Raw genomic sequence first — 15,723 nt, forward strand, 5'->3', positions numbered from 1 at the left:
TAGTCTTAGTCTGGGGAGCAATGGAGACCAATACATTTGCAAATCTATATTTCTTCTCCTGTTTGTCCTTCTCAACCTGCTGCCAAGCTAGCTTCTGTTTTCATGTTAATCTCAAGTAGAGCCATCAGATAGCTCTTCTGGAAATGTGCGCTTCTCCCTTCCTCCAAGACTGAAAATAACAGTCTTTATTGTCATGCAGAGGAAGATGGCTCCTGCTCTGAATAGACAGAGGGGCCTAGGCCTGGGCAGTCTGGGCCACAGAGCCTAAGTGCCCATTATTACTCATTGGCTGGCCATTATTAAACTGACGTCTTCTAAAATTTGCTTTGCTTTGCAAACAGATTCCGGTGTGGGATGAATGTCTTCCACAGATGCTTTCCATTCACTTTGCGTCCTGGTTTACTCTTCAGATCTAAGAATTCTCCTGCTTCTTCTGTTCTGTGACCTGCAAGAATAAATCCACTCCTCTCTGTGAAATCCATTACGAAAATACTAATGCAGATGGCTTTCCAAAATTTACTTCTACCTATTACTGTACAGCACCTTTTAAAGTCATCTTATTTTACATTTGTGCTTATGGAATTTCCTTAACACTTAAGGAAAGTGTAAGTATTGAAGTGTAAATTTCACCAAAAGCTTGAAGCAAATCTCACCAAAGAAGAACTTTGTTTTCTGACACAACTCTCCCATAACATATCCTTAAGAACCAGGCCTTCCATGTGCAAGTAACTAACATCACCTTTAACAAGAAATATATGGGCGTCGTAGTGGTTTGAACATTGGACTACACCTCTGGAGAACAGGGCTCAATCAACCATGGAAACCCACAAGGTTTGGGAGAGTCACATTCTCTCAGCCTCGGAGGAAGGCACAGGCAACCCCTCCTCTGAACAAACCATGCCAAGAAAACCCCATGATAGGGTTTCCATAAGCTGGAAACGACTTGAAGGCACACAACAATGAACAATTATATATTTAATTTGATTTGCAGACCATTATAGCTTGAAAAGTGAACAGACCCCAGGCTTTTTGTGATCATTTTTGGCCACTGAAAGATCCAAAAGCTTTTGTTCTAACCCATAACATAAGGCATTATCACTGGTGTAATTTTACCAAGGACACTTAGGTTTGAGGTTTAACCCCCTCCCCACTAAAAGGTTTACCAATGCCCAGATTGGACCAACATCCAATTTTCCCATTCACAATCTAGTACACAAACTATGAAGTGGGCAACTTTATGCCCTGTTTATTGGAATGGGAATTGTGCAGTCTTCCAGATGTTGGTGAACTGCAGTTCCTAGCATTCCTCACCATTGGCTGTGCTGGCTTGTGCTCCTGGGTGTTTGTCCAACAACATCTGGATCCCCATCTTTGATTAAACTGTTTCATTTAAATGCAGATTTATGTCCTACCCTTTCATTCCACTCTTTCTGCAAAGAGGTTGGAGTGGCAAATAGTGAGGTTTTCTAATTTTATCCTCACAGTGATCTTCCAAACTAGTTTAGATTAAGGTAGAAAAGAGTAACCAAGCAAGGATTTGAATTCTTGTTAGTCCGCATCTGTCATTTTAGTCACTACCCGCTCTGCCTCTCTGATGTTCAGGAGCAGAATATGCAACAAATAGCTTGTCTTTTTTGTAGTATCCTTCGTTTATAGCTCCACATATTCAATCAGGACAGCAATGAAATTGTTCCAATTGTGTCTCAAAGTAAGATTTCAAACATCCCAAAATGTTAGTTTATAAACAGTACCTCTACAGCCTGCCCACCTCTAAGACAACTTCCTTGGGGGAGTTTAGAGGCTTCTGAGTATGTTTTCTTGGAGTGAAACCAGTCTCTGCACCATGACAGATTTCCCTCCAAAAGCCTTGTCATTTCAGAATACAGCTGAACTAAAGACTACAACTGCAACATGCTGCCCAAATGCAGGGCTATGACTAATATCATAATCCCCTTACACACACACACACACACACACACAGAGTCCTGTATCATTTTAACACCTTTCCCTGATGAAGAAGCCAGTGAAACTTTGAAATCTTGCAATGTCTGTAATGTACATTTTGGTTCTCCCAATAAAGGTATCACCATCTTGTGGATTTTGGATGATACTATACATTGCTATAAGGCCAACATGACTACTCTGGGTATACTTCAGAATACATTGAAAAAACATGAAATGCTTCTAGCCATGGAAAAGTAGATCAGAGGAAGAATGACACCTTCTTCTCACAAGGTCTTGTTTTAAAGTGCAGGCGACTATAGACAATTCCACTACAAAGTGATAAAATATCACAAATACTGGTTCATTTACACGTAGTTTTCCTGAACTTGAAGATCAGCTCTTGCAACAAGAACTCAAAGGAAGACATGGCCTGGGGTAGGGGATGCGAAGCAGTCACAAGACGGCTGCTTGTGTTGGGCTACATGCAGTGATCCCCAAATTTGATCCTCTGGCTGTTTTGGACTCCAACTCCCAGAAGCCCCAGACAGCTTGGCCAACTGTCAGGAATTCTGGGAGGTGAAGTCTTAAACATCTGGAGGAGCAAAGTTTGGGAATCACTACAAAAACACTTACCGGCTTTGTGCCTACTTCCTATAAACTAGCCCTATCAAGACCCATATGCCCTAGAAAGCAACGGGGCGCGTGATTCGTGGGAACAGAAACATTTCTGCCACAGAGGTAGCGCCTAAAAGAAAGCAAGAAGACAGTTATGTTTTTGCTCTCTCTTCCCCCAAACCAGGAAAAAATAAAATGAAAAAAGATCCTAAGAAGGGGAGGTAGGGGAAAACATGCCCATGTCATGGAAAGAAGATGGAGCGGCTGCTGATTCCTTCATGAGGAATGCCTTTGTGTTTCAAGACGCACAATTGTGGCCTGGAAAATTACTGGGCCTTGAGAATAACAGGAGTGTGGCAAGGATGTACAAACACACACCCAGAAGAGGAGAGGGTCCATTAGATATGGGTTGTATACCTTTAAAATAATAACCGCTGCCAAGACTGGGAAAAGGTTTCTTTTGGGCTTAGGACTTGCAGAAATCCACAGCTTGGATGGCCACTGACCACAATGGTTGGGGGATTCTGGGAGCTGTAGCCCCAAGAGGAACTCTTTCAAAAATCCATGGATAAAGAGGGCCTACTGTAAAATGCTTTCAGCCCTGTTGCAGCTCTTCTGTCAGTTGTGATCTTCTCAGCAAAACACGGGAGTGAGAAAATCACAACTGACCAAAGAGCTGCAACAGGGCTGAAAGCATTTTACAATTGGCCCTCTTTATCCATGAATTTTCTTTTATCCACAGATCCAAGCATCCATTCCTTGAAAATATTTTTTTTTAAAAAAGTATAAATTCCAAGTAGCAAACTTTGATTTTCCATTTTATATAAGGGACACCATTTTGCTCTGCCATTATATTTAATGGGACTTGAGCATCCATGGATTTTGTTATCCACCTAGCAGATAACAAGGGCCCATTGTACAATAACTCCCCCTTCTTTGTCAGTCCTTATTTCATCTCACCATCTTGTTCCAGATTTGGGGTCCAGGAGCTCAGGGCTCCTTACCCAGGCGAGCGTTTCTTCTTCCTTGGGTTCGGTTAGTCCTTTTTCACTTGCTGCACCATACTCCTGGAACTGCTTCCCTGAACACCGGTGGACTCTCTCTTCTCTTGCTAGTTTTAAATCTGAATTTAAGGCATTCTTGTTCTCTAAAGCATTTGGAATTGTATTTTAATATTGCTTTGTAATTTTATATTTGATTTTAGAAATCAGGAAGTACCAAAGACAGATGAGTGGATATTAAAAGTTATTGATGGAATAGAAAAGGATAAACTAACTAGTTACTTGAACAATAAAGATATTGAACAAAGGGAGGAGGAATGGTCTCTAGTAGTGGAATATTGGGGGGAAATGGGAATAAATAAGCAGGAATATGTAAAGATGAATGGTGGGCAAATTTAGGAGGAGTGTTTATAATTTTGTTTGAAGGAAAATTGATGAAAAGCAGTCTAGAAGAATAAGGGAGTTTGGGGGAATAGACGCAAATGGATTGTACAAATGATCACAACTATTGTACATTCTTGTTTTGTAAACCACTGTTTTAATTATTAATAACTTTTAAAATGCATAAAAATAATTGTATATTTGATTATATGTATCAGTTGTTTTTACAGTTTTGTATTTCAACTGCATAACTTGCTTAATTTTGCATAGTTTATATTATATGACTTTTAGATTGTATGCTGTTGGCAGGTTATATGTTGTTTTGATGATGCCATGCAAATTTATGGTGCTATATAAATAAACATTAATAATAATGTGAAGTCGAAGGCTTTCATGACTGGCATCCATAGTTTTTGGGGGGGTTTTGGTGAGTTCTTCAGGCTATGTGGCCATGCTCTGGAAGAGTTTATTCCTGATGTTTCGCCAGCATCTGTGGCTGGCATCTTTGTGTCATCTTTCTCTGACAATGCCAGCCACAGATGCTGGTGAAACATCAGCAATAAACCCTTCAAGAACATGGCCACATAGCCTGAAAAACCCACAAAAAACATTTAAATACTACTACTACTTATAATAATAATATATGGTACTGGACCCTAACATGCTAGGAATCATAGAATCATAGAGCTGGAAGAGACCGCAAGGGCCATCCAGTCCAACCCCAGTCGGCCATGCAGGAACTCTCAGTCAAAGCTTATCTGACAAGACACTCCATGAGAACATGTTACGTTCCTACGGAGTGGCAATCCATGCAGCAAAGAACTCGTTCTGTGCTGCTTGGATTGCATTGGCGGAGTCTTGCCCAGCAGAGCTGTTCAGGGTGGTTGGGGAATTAACTCAATCCCCAGCCACCCAGAACCCTTTATTAGAACCAACGACAGCCTGCTGTGACACTTGTAATGACTTTTTTGCCGATAAAATCTCTCGGATCAGGGCTGATCTTGACGCTGGTCTTTTCACAGAACCTATAGCAGAGGCCTCCAGTGACTCTGGAAACAAGATTATTCTGGATTGTTTTGAGTTTGTGAGTACCGAGGATGTGAACAAGCTTCTTGGCCGCATGAAAAGGACGACACGTCCCCTCGACCCCTGCCCTTCTTGGTTGACTGTACAGGGAGGAGATGTTGTAAAAACTGCATTACATTGTATAGTAAATACATCTCTTAGGGAGGGTGGATTTCCACCAGCATTAAAATAGGCTATAGTAAAACCTCTATTGAAGAAACCCTCCCTAGATCCCCTGTTGAGGAGTAATTACAGGCCGGTCTCCTTGTTATCATTCCTGGACAAGGTGTCTGGACCAAAAGGACCTTGAAACGATAGTACATGCACTGGTAACCTCTCGCTTGGATTTCTGTAATGCACTCTACATGGGGCTACCTTTGTACCAAGTTTGGAAGCTTCAGCTAGTCCAAAATGCTGCAGCCAGACTGGTCGCCGGATCCTCAAGGCAAGACCATATAACACCGGTACTAAAATCTCTACACTGGATGCCAGTTAGCTTCTGGGCTCAATACAAAGTGTTGGTCGTTACCTATAAAGCCCTTCATGGCTTGGGCCCGAGTTACTTGAGGGAGCATCTCTCCCGACATAATCCATCCCGCACCCTCAGAACAACAGAGAAATTTGTTCTTGAATGGCCAAAGGTAAGATTGGCAGCAACACACCAAAGAGCTTATTCAGCAATAGCTCCAACCCATTGGAATTCACTCCTGGAAGAGATTCGACTCAGTTCGACATTGGAAGCCTTTAAGAAGGCATTAAAACCTATCTCTTCCGGGTAGCATACCCTCCCAACTTGCTGTAGAGAAACTAGTCCCTAATGGATTAACTCTTTTATCTGATGCCTGACTGTTGTTATATATGTTTTTAAATTTGACTGTATTCTTGGAATGTATAATATATTGTACTATGACACGGATCATAGTTTTTAATGACTGTAAACCGCTTTGATCTCCAGGAAAAGAGGTATAGAAATAAAAGTTTTATTTATATTTATTTATTATTTATTAAAGCATCCCCTGAGACAGATGGCCATCCAGCCTCTGTTCAAAGACCTCCAAAGAAGGAGACTCCACTAATCTTGAGGAAGGAGTGTCTTCCACTGTCAAATAGCTCTTTCTGTCAGGAAGGTCCTCCTAACGTTGAGCTGGAATCTCCTTTCCTGGAGCTTGCATCCATTGCTCCATTGTCTCCTATTCTCTGGAGCAGCCGAAAACAAGCTCGCTCCCTCCTCAATGTGACATCCCTTCAAGTATTTAAACAGGGCAGTCATATCACCTCTTAACCTTCTCTTCTCCAGGCTAAACATCCCCAGATCCCTAAGTCCTTCCTCATAGGACTTCAAGGTTTCCAGACCCTTCACCATTTTAGTTGCCCTCCTTTGGACACATGGCTCCAGTTTCTCAATGTCATTTCTGAATTGTGGTGCCCAGAACTGGACACAGTCTTATTCCATTTGGGGCCCGACCAAAGCAGAATAGAGCGGCACTATTACTTCCCTTGATCCAGACACTATACTTCTATTGATGCAGCCTAAAATTGCATTGGCCTTTTTAGCTGCCACATCGCACAAGAAGAAACCTCAGTCCTTGCAATGGCTCCTGAGGGGACACATCTCTTAAGATGCTATGCTAAAAACAAGTGCCTCTGAAGTTCTGTCACTGTAGTGAGGTGGAGCTGTTAAGATGCCAAATCCCATCATCCCCAGCCAGCACAGCCAATGGGGGCTGCAACCCAACAAGTGGAAGGCCAACCAAGACATAGGATCTTTTGCACAGAAAGGAAGGACTCTTTCAGCCCAAAGGACCCGCTTTCCCTCCAAAGGAAGCTTTGAAAGAGAGGGAAGAGTCCCCCCACTTTTGGAAAAACCGTACAATATAAGGTTCAACTGCAACGGAAACTTCAACATCAAAGGTCCAAAACACACTGCAGAAATAATCCGGTTTGAGAGTGCTTTAACTGCCCTGGCTCATGCTAGGAAATCCTGGGAGTTGTAGTTTACTGTGGCACCAAAGCTGTCAGGCAGAGAAGGCTAAATGCCTCACAAAAATACAATTCCCAGGATTCCCTAGCATTGAGCCAGGGCAGTTAAAGTGGTGTCAAACCAGATTATTTCTGCAGTGTGTTTTGAACCAAAAGGGGAAGGGGACCAGAAAGGTCTTCCTTGCAGGGAGGGCAGGTTGGATGAGTGGCATCTTGCATTTGGCCAGTGGCCTTTGAAGAACCTTTGAAGGCTCTTCCTACTTAGCAAGAACCCTCAGGGCTTCTTCCATATTTAATCAACTTCGGGTGCATCTACATTGTAGAAATAAAGCAGTTTGACAACGCTTTAAGTGGCACAGCACCTTCCTACAGAATCCTGGGATGTTGTCGTTTTGTGAAGCACCAGTGCCTTTTGGCAGAGAAGGCTAAACATCTTACAAAACTACAAATCCCAGGACTGCACAGGAAGGAGCAGCGTCCAAACTGCCTTATGTCCGCACTGCAGATGCCCCCAAAGGGGAGAAATCAAATGCTGCCTCATGAAACAAAGAGACAAACACATTTTCACGGTAGCCACATGAAACCATGTCCTGTAGATGTGAATGCACTCAGGCTGTGTGCGTGATGCTGCACTAGGAAGGAATAATGTTCTAATTTGGCCAGATGTTTCTGTCACGACTTATGAAGATTGACTGCATCTGCTCAGCTCTAAGCCAACCAGGTTTGGGGCCCAAAAGCAGGGACTTTGATCTGAGCCATGGATAAGGCAAGAAAGGATGTCAAGGATGAAGCAAAGGACTCAGAGATTCCAGGAGGCCTGACTGTTTGTGTGCATCTTGACACAGGAGTCAAAGGAGACTGCTGACCCTGAGGCAGGGAGGTTTCTGGGGTCACTTTGGGGCCAGGATTTCTGGACTGACACCTGAGTCTAATAGCAGTCTGTGTCTGAGAGGCCTTGAGGGTCACCTGGATGAAAGGTCCGCAGGAGAAGGCTATTCTTCCATAGACAGAGCTGTACTTACTATATGCCCTCACACTCCATCCACCCAACAGGGCTCTGGACCAGGCAAGGCACACATCGCCTAGCCTTGCCTTCACTTGAGACGGCGCAGTCTTGGACTATGACTCTGGGGACCAGGGTTCGAATCCCAGGCCAGCCATGCAAAGCCATTGGGCGGCCCTGGGCGCGTCACACTCTCTCAGCCTCAGAGGAAGGCCAAGGCAAAAGAACCAGACCCCTCTGGAAAGACCCTTGCCCAGGAACCCCTTTCAGGTGGCTGGCCTTCGGGGGAGAAGGCGTGGAGGCCCTTGGGCGAGTCACACTCTCTCAGCCTCCTCTGTGGCTGGCGAGGCCTGGCTTTCGGGCGGCCAGGAGCCCCAAGGGACGTGGCCCAGGCCCTCAAAGCCCCGGGAGCCCAAGGGCTGCTGAGTCCCGGCCTTGCTCTGGCTGCCTCCCCGCCGTGGCCCTTCTCGGCTCCAAGGGACGCCAATGGCAGGCAGCCCCAGAGTCCGAGGAAGGAGAGGGGCGAGGCGGCCAGGGCTGCCTCTTGGGAGCCCCGGGGCCGCCTGGTCCCTTCCCCGCCGGCTCACCCGAAGTCGTCGTCCATGGACTTGAAGTAGAACTTGTAGTTGGGGCGGTTGAGGAGGGCCTTGAAGTCGCCCAGCGTCACCTTCTCGGCCGGGAGAGGCAGCTTCACCAAGTACGGCGTCTCCTGCTCGTCCAGGTGGTAGATGATCTTCGTCTCCGCCATGGCTGCCCAGCGGAGACGCCCGGGAGCGCCTTCCCAGGAGGCCGGGCCTGGGCGCGCCTCGGCCGGCGCCGCCTCTCACTCGAGGCCGAGGCTTCGGCAGCCCCACTAGGCCTCAGCCTCTCCACAGCAGCAGCAGCGCCACCGCCGCTTCGAGAGCGCAGAGTCCGGGCGCCTCCTCCTCCTCCTCGGTTGGAGGCCCTGCCTTGGCCCGCCTCCGAGGCAGGGCTAGGCCTCAGAGCCAGTCCCTTTATTGAGAAAGCTGCTATCGCTGGCCCTAAACACACTGCAGAGATATCCCAGTTGGAGACCGCTTTGACTGCCCCGGCCCAGTGCTAGGGAATCCTGGGAATGGTAGTTCAGTCAGAGAGAGAGAGAGAGAGAGCGAGAGAGAGCTCTGGTGGCACCACAAACGGCGACCATCTCTTGGAAAGGGCAGTCTGCGGAAGGGAGGCCCGCCCGCCCGCCCGCCTTCAGCCTCCCTCCGCCGCTGCCAGAGCTGACTGACACCGAACTAGCAGGAGAAGCCAAGGCCCGGAGGACAGGAGCAAGGCTCCCGAAATAGAAGGCATGGCATTGCACTCGGGGGGCGGGGGAGGATGAAATGCATCGATAAAGGGTCAAGGAAGGACTAAGAGACTCCTCCCTGTGAAAGGGATCTGGGAGTCCAAGCAGAGTGCAAGTTGGACATCAGCCCACAGTGCGATGCAGCAGCTAACAAGGCCAATGCGATCCTAGGCTGCATCAATAAAAGCATAGTGTCTAGATGAAGAGAAGTAATAGTGCTGTTCTATTCTGCTCTGGTCAGGCCCCGCCTGGAATAATATTGTCTCCAGTCCTGGGCTCCACAATTCAAAAAGGCCACTGAGAAACTGCAGCCATGTCTCCAAAGGAGGGCCACTAAAATGGTGAAGGGCCTGAAAAGCACAAGGTTTCTGAGGACAGAGCAAACTTTTTTCCTGCTGCTCCAGAGACTAGGACCCAGAACAACGGATGCAAGCTTCATTAGGAAGAATTTCCTGAGAGTAAGGAAGACGCTCCTTCAGAGTGTGATGAGTGTCCTTCTTTGGAGGTCTTTAAGCAGAGGTGCTTTGATTAAGAGTTCCTGCATGGCAGAATAAAGGAGTTGGACGGGGTCAGGGCCCTTCTTCTTGGGGCTCTCTTCCAACTCTACCATTCTATGAATTGGAGTGCAAAAGGGGGAAATGCCATATTCATCCTTTCCTGCTACACTGGATACTGTCTGGGTAGATATACATCCATGTCTGGCACTCCTATCCAGATTAGAAGCCCATGGGAGAGCAGCATTTCAGAACTGCTTGGAAAAGTCTACTAAGGCTAATGAAGCACAGACACAGACAGGCAGACAGACAGCGTTCTTGTCTTGGTTTGGCTCAGTCACAAGGATGATGGGAGCACATTAGAAACCTCACCTCCTGGAGCCAGAGACCCTGTATAGAGCTTCCAGTCCAGACCTGAGCTTGCTGGTTTAACTGGGAACACTGTGCTCTCCTCTCTCTCACCTACAGATGCCAGGAACAAAGCGGAGGTAAGCGTCAACCCAAGTGCTTTGGCCTTAAAAGAAAGGCGGATTGCTTCAAGCGTTACAAGCAGTGAAGCTGGGGCTCATTTTAGCAAGACAGTCTGTCTATGGATGCCTTTGATTGGAAAGGTTGCAAAATAAATGTTGAAGTCTTTTGTCTTCTTCAGTTCAACTGTAAGATGAAATAAGACAGAATTTAGCTGAATGGAGGATAGTTACAAATCCCAGTTGCAAGCAAAATAAATACAGTTCTCTCTGATATTTCAAAGACTTCCGTGTTAATTGTGGATACTTTAGAGCAGGAGTAGGCAACCTTTTTGAGCCGGGGGCTGGGTTGCTGTCCCTCAGGCGACGGGGGGGCCGAAGCCGGGGGGTGGAGCCGCATGCTGTGGGCGGAGCTTCCACCCTCCAGGGGCGGAGCTGCATGCCAGGGGCGGAGCTTCCACCCTCCGGGGGCCAGGCCTCCTCCTCTTTGCCAGCCCCCAGGCCCCATCAGAGGCCGGCAAAAAAGCTGGCAGGGGCCGCCAGCGCTGGAGGCCTCCCCCTCTTTGCCGGCCCTTTTGCCGTCGCTGGGGCCCTCCAAGAGGGCTCCGGTGGCAACAGCAGGCCTCTAGGAGGCCCTTTCGCCATTGCCAGGGCCCTCTTGGAGGGCGCCATCGATGGCAACTGGCCTCCCAGAGGTCCCCTGCCGCTGCCAGGGCTCTCCTGGAGGGCACCGCCGAGGGCATCGGGCCTTCCAGAGGCCTGCTACCCCCGCTGGAGCCCTCCTGGAGGCCCGCTGCCGCCGTTGGAGCCCTGTTTGAGGGCTCTGGCGGCCGCAGCGGGCCTCCTAGAGGCCACCACCAATGGTGGCGAAGTCTCGCATGACCTTTTCTGTGGTCGCGCAAGACTTCGCCTCTAGGCCGCCACCATTTTTCCCCCCAAAATGGTGGCGAAGTCTCATGCGACCTCAGGGAAGGTCGCGCGAGACTTCGCCGCCATTTTGGGGGGGAAATGGCGGCGCCTGGAGCAGCGAAAAGCCACCATCGGTGGCGGCAGCGGTGGCCAGGGGCTGGCTGAAAGGCCTCCACGGGCCACATCCGGCCCGTGGGCTGGAGGTTGCCGACCCCTGCTTTAGAGTATCGTTTCCCATTCAATGTGAGCTGAAGTCTGAAACTAAGTTCAAGTTGGTAGCCCTCTTAGAAGAGAAAGTATAGCAGCTGGAGGCCCAGGTATCTACACTTCAGCATCACAGGGAACAAGAGGTTTTCCTGAACAGAACGGACCAGAAGGTCCTGGATAGGAAACACACAGAGGAGGTTGCTGGGGAGGAGGAGGTCACTTCACAGGCAACAGAAGTAGATGGCTGGAGGAAGGTCACACACAGAAGTAGGGAAACCAGGGAACGTTCTGGGAGATTGCAGCTACAGAATAGATTTGAATCTCTCTCTATTATCAGGGATGATGAGGAACAGCAGCAGGGACAGAGCAGGGGACCCTGAGAGTCCCACCAGAGGGAACAGCCATCTGCGGAGTATTTAGGGCATTTAGGTTCTCTACAGGTGGATTAAATAGGACATCCATCTAATGAGTGGCAAAGTTATTTCTGATAGTCTGGAGAAAAAAAGAATATCTTTATTTTTAAAATCAAAACTGTTTTTCCCTACCTGAAGATCCAGAGATCCTATATAGAGCTTCTACTCCAGACCTGGACAGCTGGGCATGTTTGAAGCCCCCAATCCCTGATTCCCACTTTGTTCCAGGCTACATTTTGTCAGACTCCAGTCAGTGACGTAGCCAAGGGGGGGGGGGTCCGGTGGGGTCTGGACCCCCCTTCCCTTAATTTATACAATACAATGTACTGGAATACAATGACTGATGTGTGAGCCCGTGGCGTGCGCACGCCACCACGCTTAAGCCCCCCTACCCGAAATCCTGGCTACATCCCTGCTCCAGTCTTTGCACTGAAACCCCGTTCCCCTCCTTTGATTTTCCTCTGCAGGAACAGAGAGCAGCAATGAAAACGAAGCAAAGTCAAAGGCTTTCATAGCCAGCATCCATTGGTTTTTGTGGGTTTTTCAGGCTATGTGGCCATGTTCTAGAAGAGTTTGTTTGTGACATTTCATCAGCATCTGTGGTGATCTTCAGATGCCATCTTCACATGCGGGCATGGAAGACACTGGAATATATATCTCCATCCATCCATCCATCCATCCATCCACCGACCGTGTGACCCTGGGTTGGAATGAGTGATTTCCATGTTAATCTGTGTATTGTTCTGTTGTTGAATGGCAAGGCCCCAATGAAACCCTTCTGCAAAAGCATTGACTGATGGCATTGGAGGTGGACATTTGCTATAAGAATGACCACGTACCCGTTGTATTAAAGGAAACCAAAGCAACTGTGGTGTGCTGTTTTACTGTTTTAATGGTTTTTGCTCTTTTGAACTAGTCTGTCTTTAACCGATGTTTTAAGCTTGGTAGTATTTAATTTTTTTTACCTTTGTAATCAATGTTTTAGCTCTCTCTTTTTAAAATATTGTAGCCCGCCTTGAATCCCATTGTGGGAGAAGGGCAGGACAAAAATCCTGGAAAAAAACAAACAAACAAACAAACTGATCTATCGGGGTTAATATCTCTATATCTCTATTTCACCACTACAGTACTACAGTATTAAAAGAACAGCTCCTTTCTGCGCGTGCATCGCTGGAGCAGCAGCCACACAGCCGCACCAATGATGCAGAGGAGAAAGGGGTTGCCTTTCGGCCCAGAAAAGGCTGCCAGTGGTCATGAAGCCACAAGGGCACCCCTTTTCTGGGCCGAAGAGAAGTGACATTTTACTGTGGCCCCAATCCTGCGCTTCCAGGGGAGGCATAGGGCCCCTTTCCTAGCTTGATTGGAGCTGTGGCAACCGCACACCATGGCCCTGATCCAATGTTTCCTGGTGTGATAGCTGTGGCACCACAGTTATACGGGGCTCTTTCGGTGCTGTGTCGCGCAGACTTAGTGCCAGAGGAGTGCTTTGACATTGCGCACCATGTGGAGCAGCGTGCAGCATCATGGTACATGGCGGTTGAAGTCGGGGCGTGCATCATGTGGATGCGATGCCCTGACTCTGCCTCCAGGCCGACCTTAACACCGATCTGAAAACCCCTAAATCTACAAAAGCTTCTGCCACAACTTCTTTCTCTCAGTTAGTCTCAAAGGATGCTACAAGGTCCCATTGCATACATTCATCCTCCTTGATAAGTTGAAGTGTAGATACATGGGCCTCAAACAACTACACCTCCCCTTCCAACAAGGCAATCGGTTTGCACTTGCAGCAGGTATAGCCTTTCAGATCAACATGGGGACCACCTCGGCCATGGAAACCCACTGGGTGATCCTGGGTAAGTCACACTCTTAGCCTCAAGGGAAGGCAATGGCAAAGCCTCTCTGACAAAATCTTCCCAAGAAACCCCCAGGACAGGTCTGCCTTAGGGTCGCCATTTGTCAGAAATGAATTGAAGGCCACACAACAACATTATAATGGCTAATGGTCAAGAATTCTGGAAGTCCAAACCATCTGTCCCAAGTGGGGAAATCTCTCCCAAAATAAAGGAGATATTTGTGCAAAGCAGAAGGAGAAAGAGGATTCAGGCTGCCAATGTGGTATTGGACTAGGAGGTTGAGAGGCCAGGGTTCGAATCCTGGCTCGGCCATGGAAACCCAGTGGGTGACTCTGGGCAAGCCACACTCTCAGCCTCAGGGAATAGCCATGGCAAAGACCCCCCCCCCAAGAAAGATGCCAAGGAAGCCCCCTGATAAGTTGGAAACAACTTCAAAGCACTTGGTCTGAAATGGAACCACAATAGAGTCGCAAAGAGGCCTCTGGCCATGTGCCGAGTGCGAGGGAGGGGTGAACAACCTTTGCCTGATATCTGAGGTGCCTTCATCCATTTCAGCTTCCGGATTGGACCAGCCGTTTAAGAGCCCCAGCTGTTCTGGCCGGCCAGAATCGCTCTTTGGGAACTGAGCTGTCAATGGGAAATGCCCTCAGCAGCAATTCCATTTCAAGCCCAGGCTGCGGCCACACTGCAGAATCAATGCAGCCTGACACCGCTTTAACTGCCACGGCTCCATCCTATGGAAATCCTGGGATGCCCAGTTTGCTGTGGCACCAAAGCCATCTCACAAAAACTACGCATCTCAGGCTTTCTGTAGCGCTGAGCCACGGTGCTTGAAGCAGCGTCAAACTGCATTCATTTCCGCAGTGTAGATACAGCCCACGTTTCCAGTGTGGGTTTAACTTTGGGCGCGTCTGCACTGTAGAAATAATGTAGCTTGACACTGGTTTAGGTGCCGTGGCTCCATCTGATAGAAATCCTGGGATGTGCAGTAGTTTGCTGTGGCTCTCTGAGAGAGAAGGATGAAATATCATACAAAACTGCAAATCCCAGGAGTCCATAGGATGGAGGCTCAGCTGGTATGAAACTGATCTAATAATGGGATGTTGGGTGGTGTAGACACAGAGCTAAGGAGTGCTCTGCTTGAAAGTCTGGAGGAAGGATGCTTTTGCTAATTCCGCAAATCCTGATAAATGGCACGGACACTAAGTCTCCCATCTTGTGACCCTTGTGGCCACAGAGAAAGAGAGTTTCCCTTCTTCTCTGCCTCGGATCGGCCCTTCCTAGCCAATAGCCTGACCCAGGAGAAAAGCAGGCTAGAAATACAGGCAACACACCAACATAAAAATAAGTTGGTTTGTTTAGGAGAATCTGTGGAGAAGGAGGGACCGCTGCAACTGGACTTGAGCATCTTGAATGTGGATTTTGGAACCAAACCCAGTGGATACCAAGGGCCCACTGTACAATGCTGGAACAGATTTTATCAATTCAATAAAACAGATGTTACGGTCTTATGCTATCAGAACAGATATCAACATCGTGGTCATAGTGGCCTTATGCAATTGGAAAGCTCCTGCTGCCAACTTCTTTCTTTCAGTTAGTCTCAAAGGTGTTGCGAGACACTGATTTTACAGACTAACAAGGCTCTATATCTCTGAGTCAACCATGACAGCTCATCAGAACTCACAATGGATCATAGGAACTCACAATGGGAGGTCAGTTACATGGCTGCAAAGGTTCCAGAATGCATCCACTTGGGCAGTTGGGCTCTGAGATCTCAACATGGCTGGCTTCAGTCTGTTTGCTCTCCTGGCTCTGGCCTTTTTGGTCTTCCCCACTGTGGACGGAGAACGTTTTTGCCAACAGAACCGCCAAGGGACCTTCTGCTCTTGTAGTGGAAATGAATTTGGGTGTTCCTGGAAGGGGGTGACTAAGCCATTGAAGAGCCTGTGGATGAGGGTGACTAAGCCATTGAAGAGCCTGTGGATGTGTCTGGATGACCCATTGAGGAGCCCGTGGATGTGTCTGGATGACCCATTGAGGAGCCTGTGGATGTGTCTGGATGACCCATTGGGGAACCTG

The 15,723-nt window shown here is 47.9% G+C and overlaps 1 protein-coding gene across 3 annotated transcripts in view; it reads right to left on the reverse strand.

Annotated features, from left to right (window-relative positions):
* Positions 1–8,857, reverse strand: part of LOC149317854 (segment polarity protein dishevelled homolog DVL-3) — a 59,202-nt gene extending 50,345 nt beyond the window's left edge. For all 3 annotated transcript variants that reach the window (XM_089508562.1, XM_089508563.1, XM_089508561.1), the window contains exon 1: positions 8,577–8,857. In XM_089508562.1, coding sequence (XP_089364688.1) covers positions 8,577–8,737 — 161 coding nt within the window. In that variant the 5' untranslated portion in view covers positions 8,738–8,857. The remainder of the gene's footprint in view (positions 1–8,576) is intronic.
* Positions 8,858–15,723: the final 6,866 nt, after the last annotated feature.

This window comes from Sceloporus occidentalis, unplaced genomic scaffold, assembly GCF_023333645.1.
Source record: "Sceloporus occidentalis isolate IW3139 unplaced genomic scaffold, rSceOcc1.0.p SCAF_2, whole genome shotgun sequence".
NCBI lineage: Eukaryota > Metazoa > Chordata > Lepidosauria > Squamata > Phrynosomatidae > Sceloporus > Sceloporus occidentalis.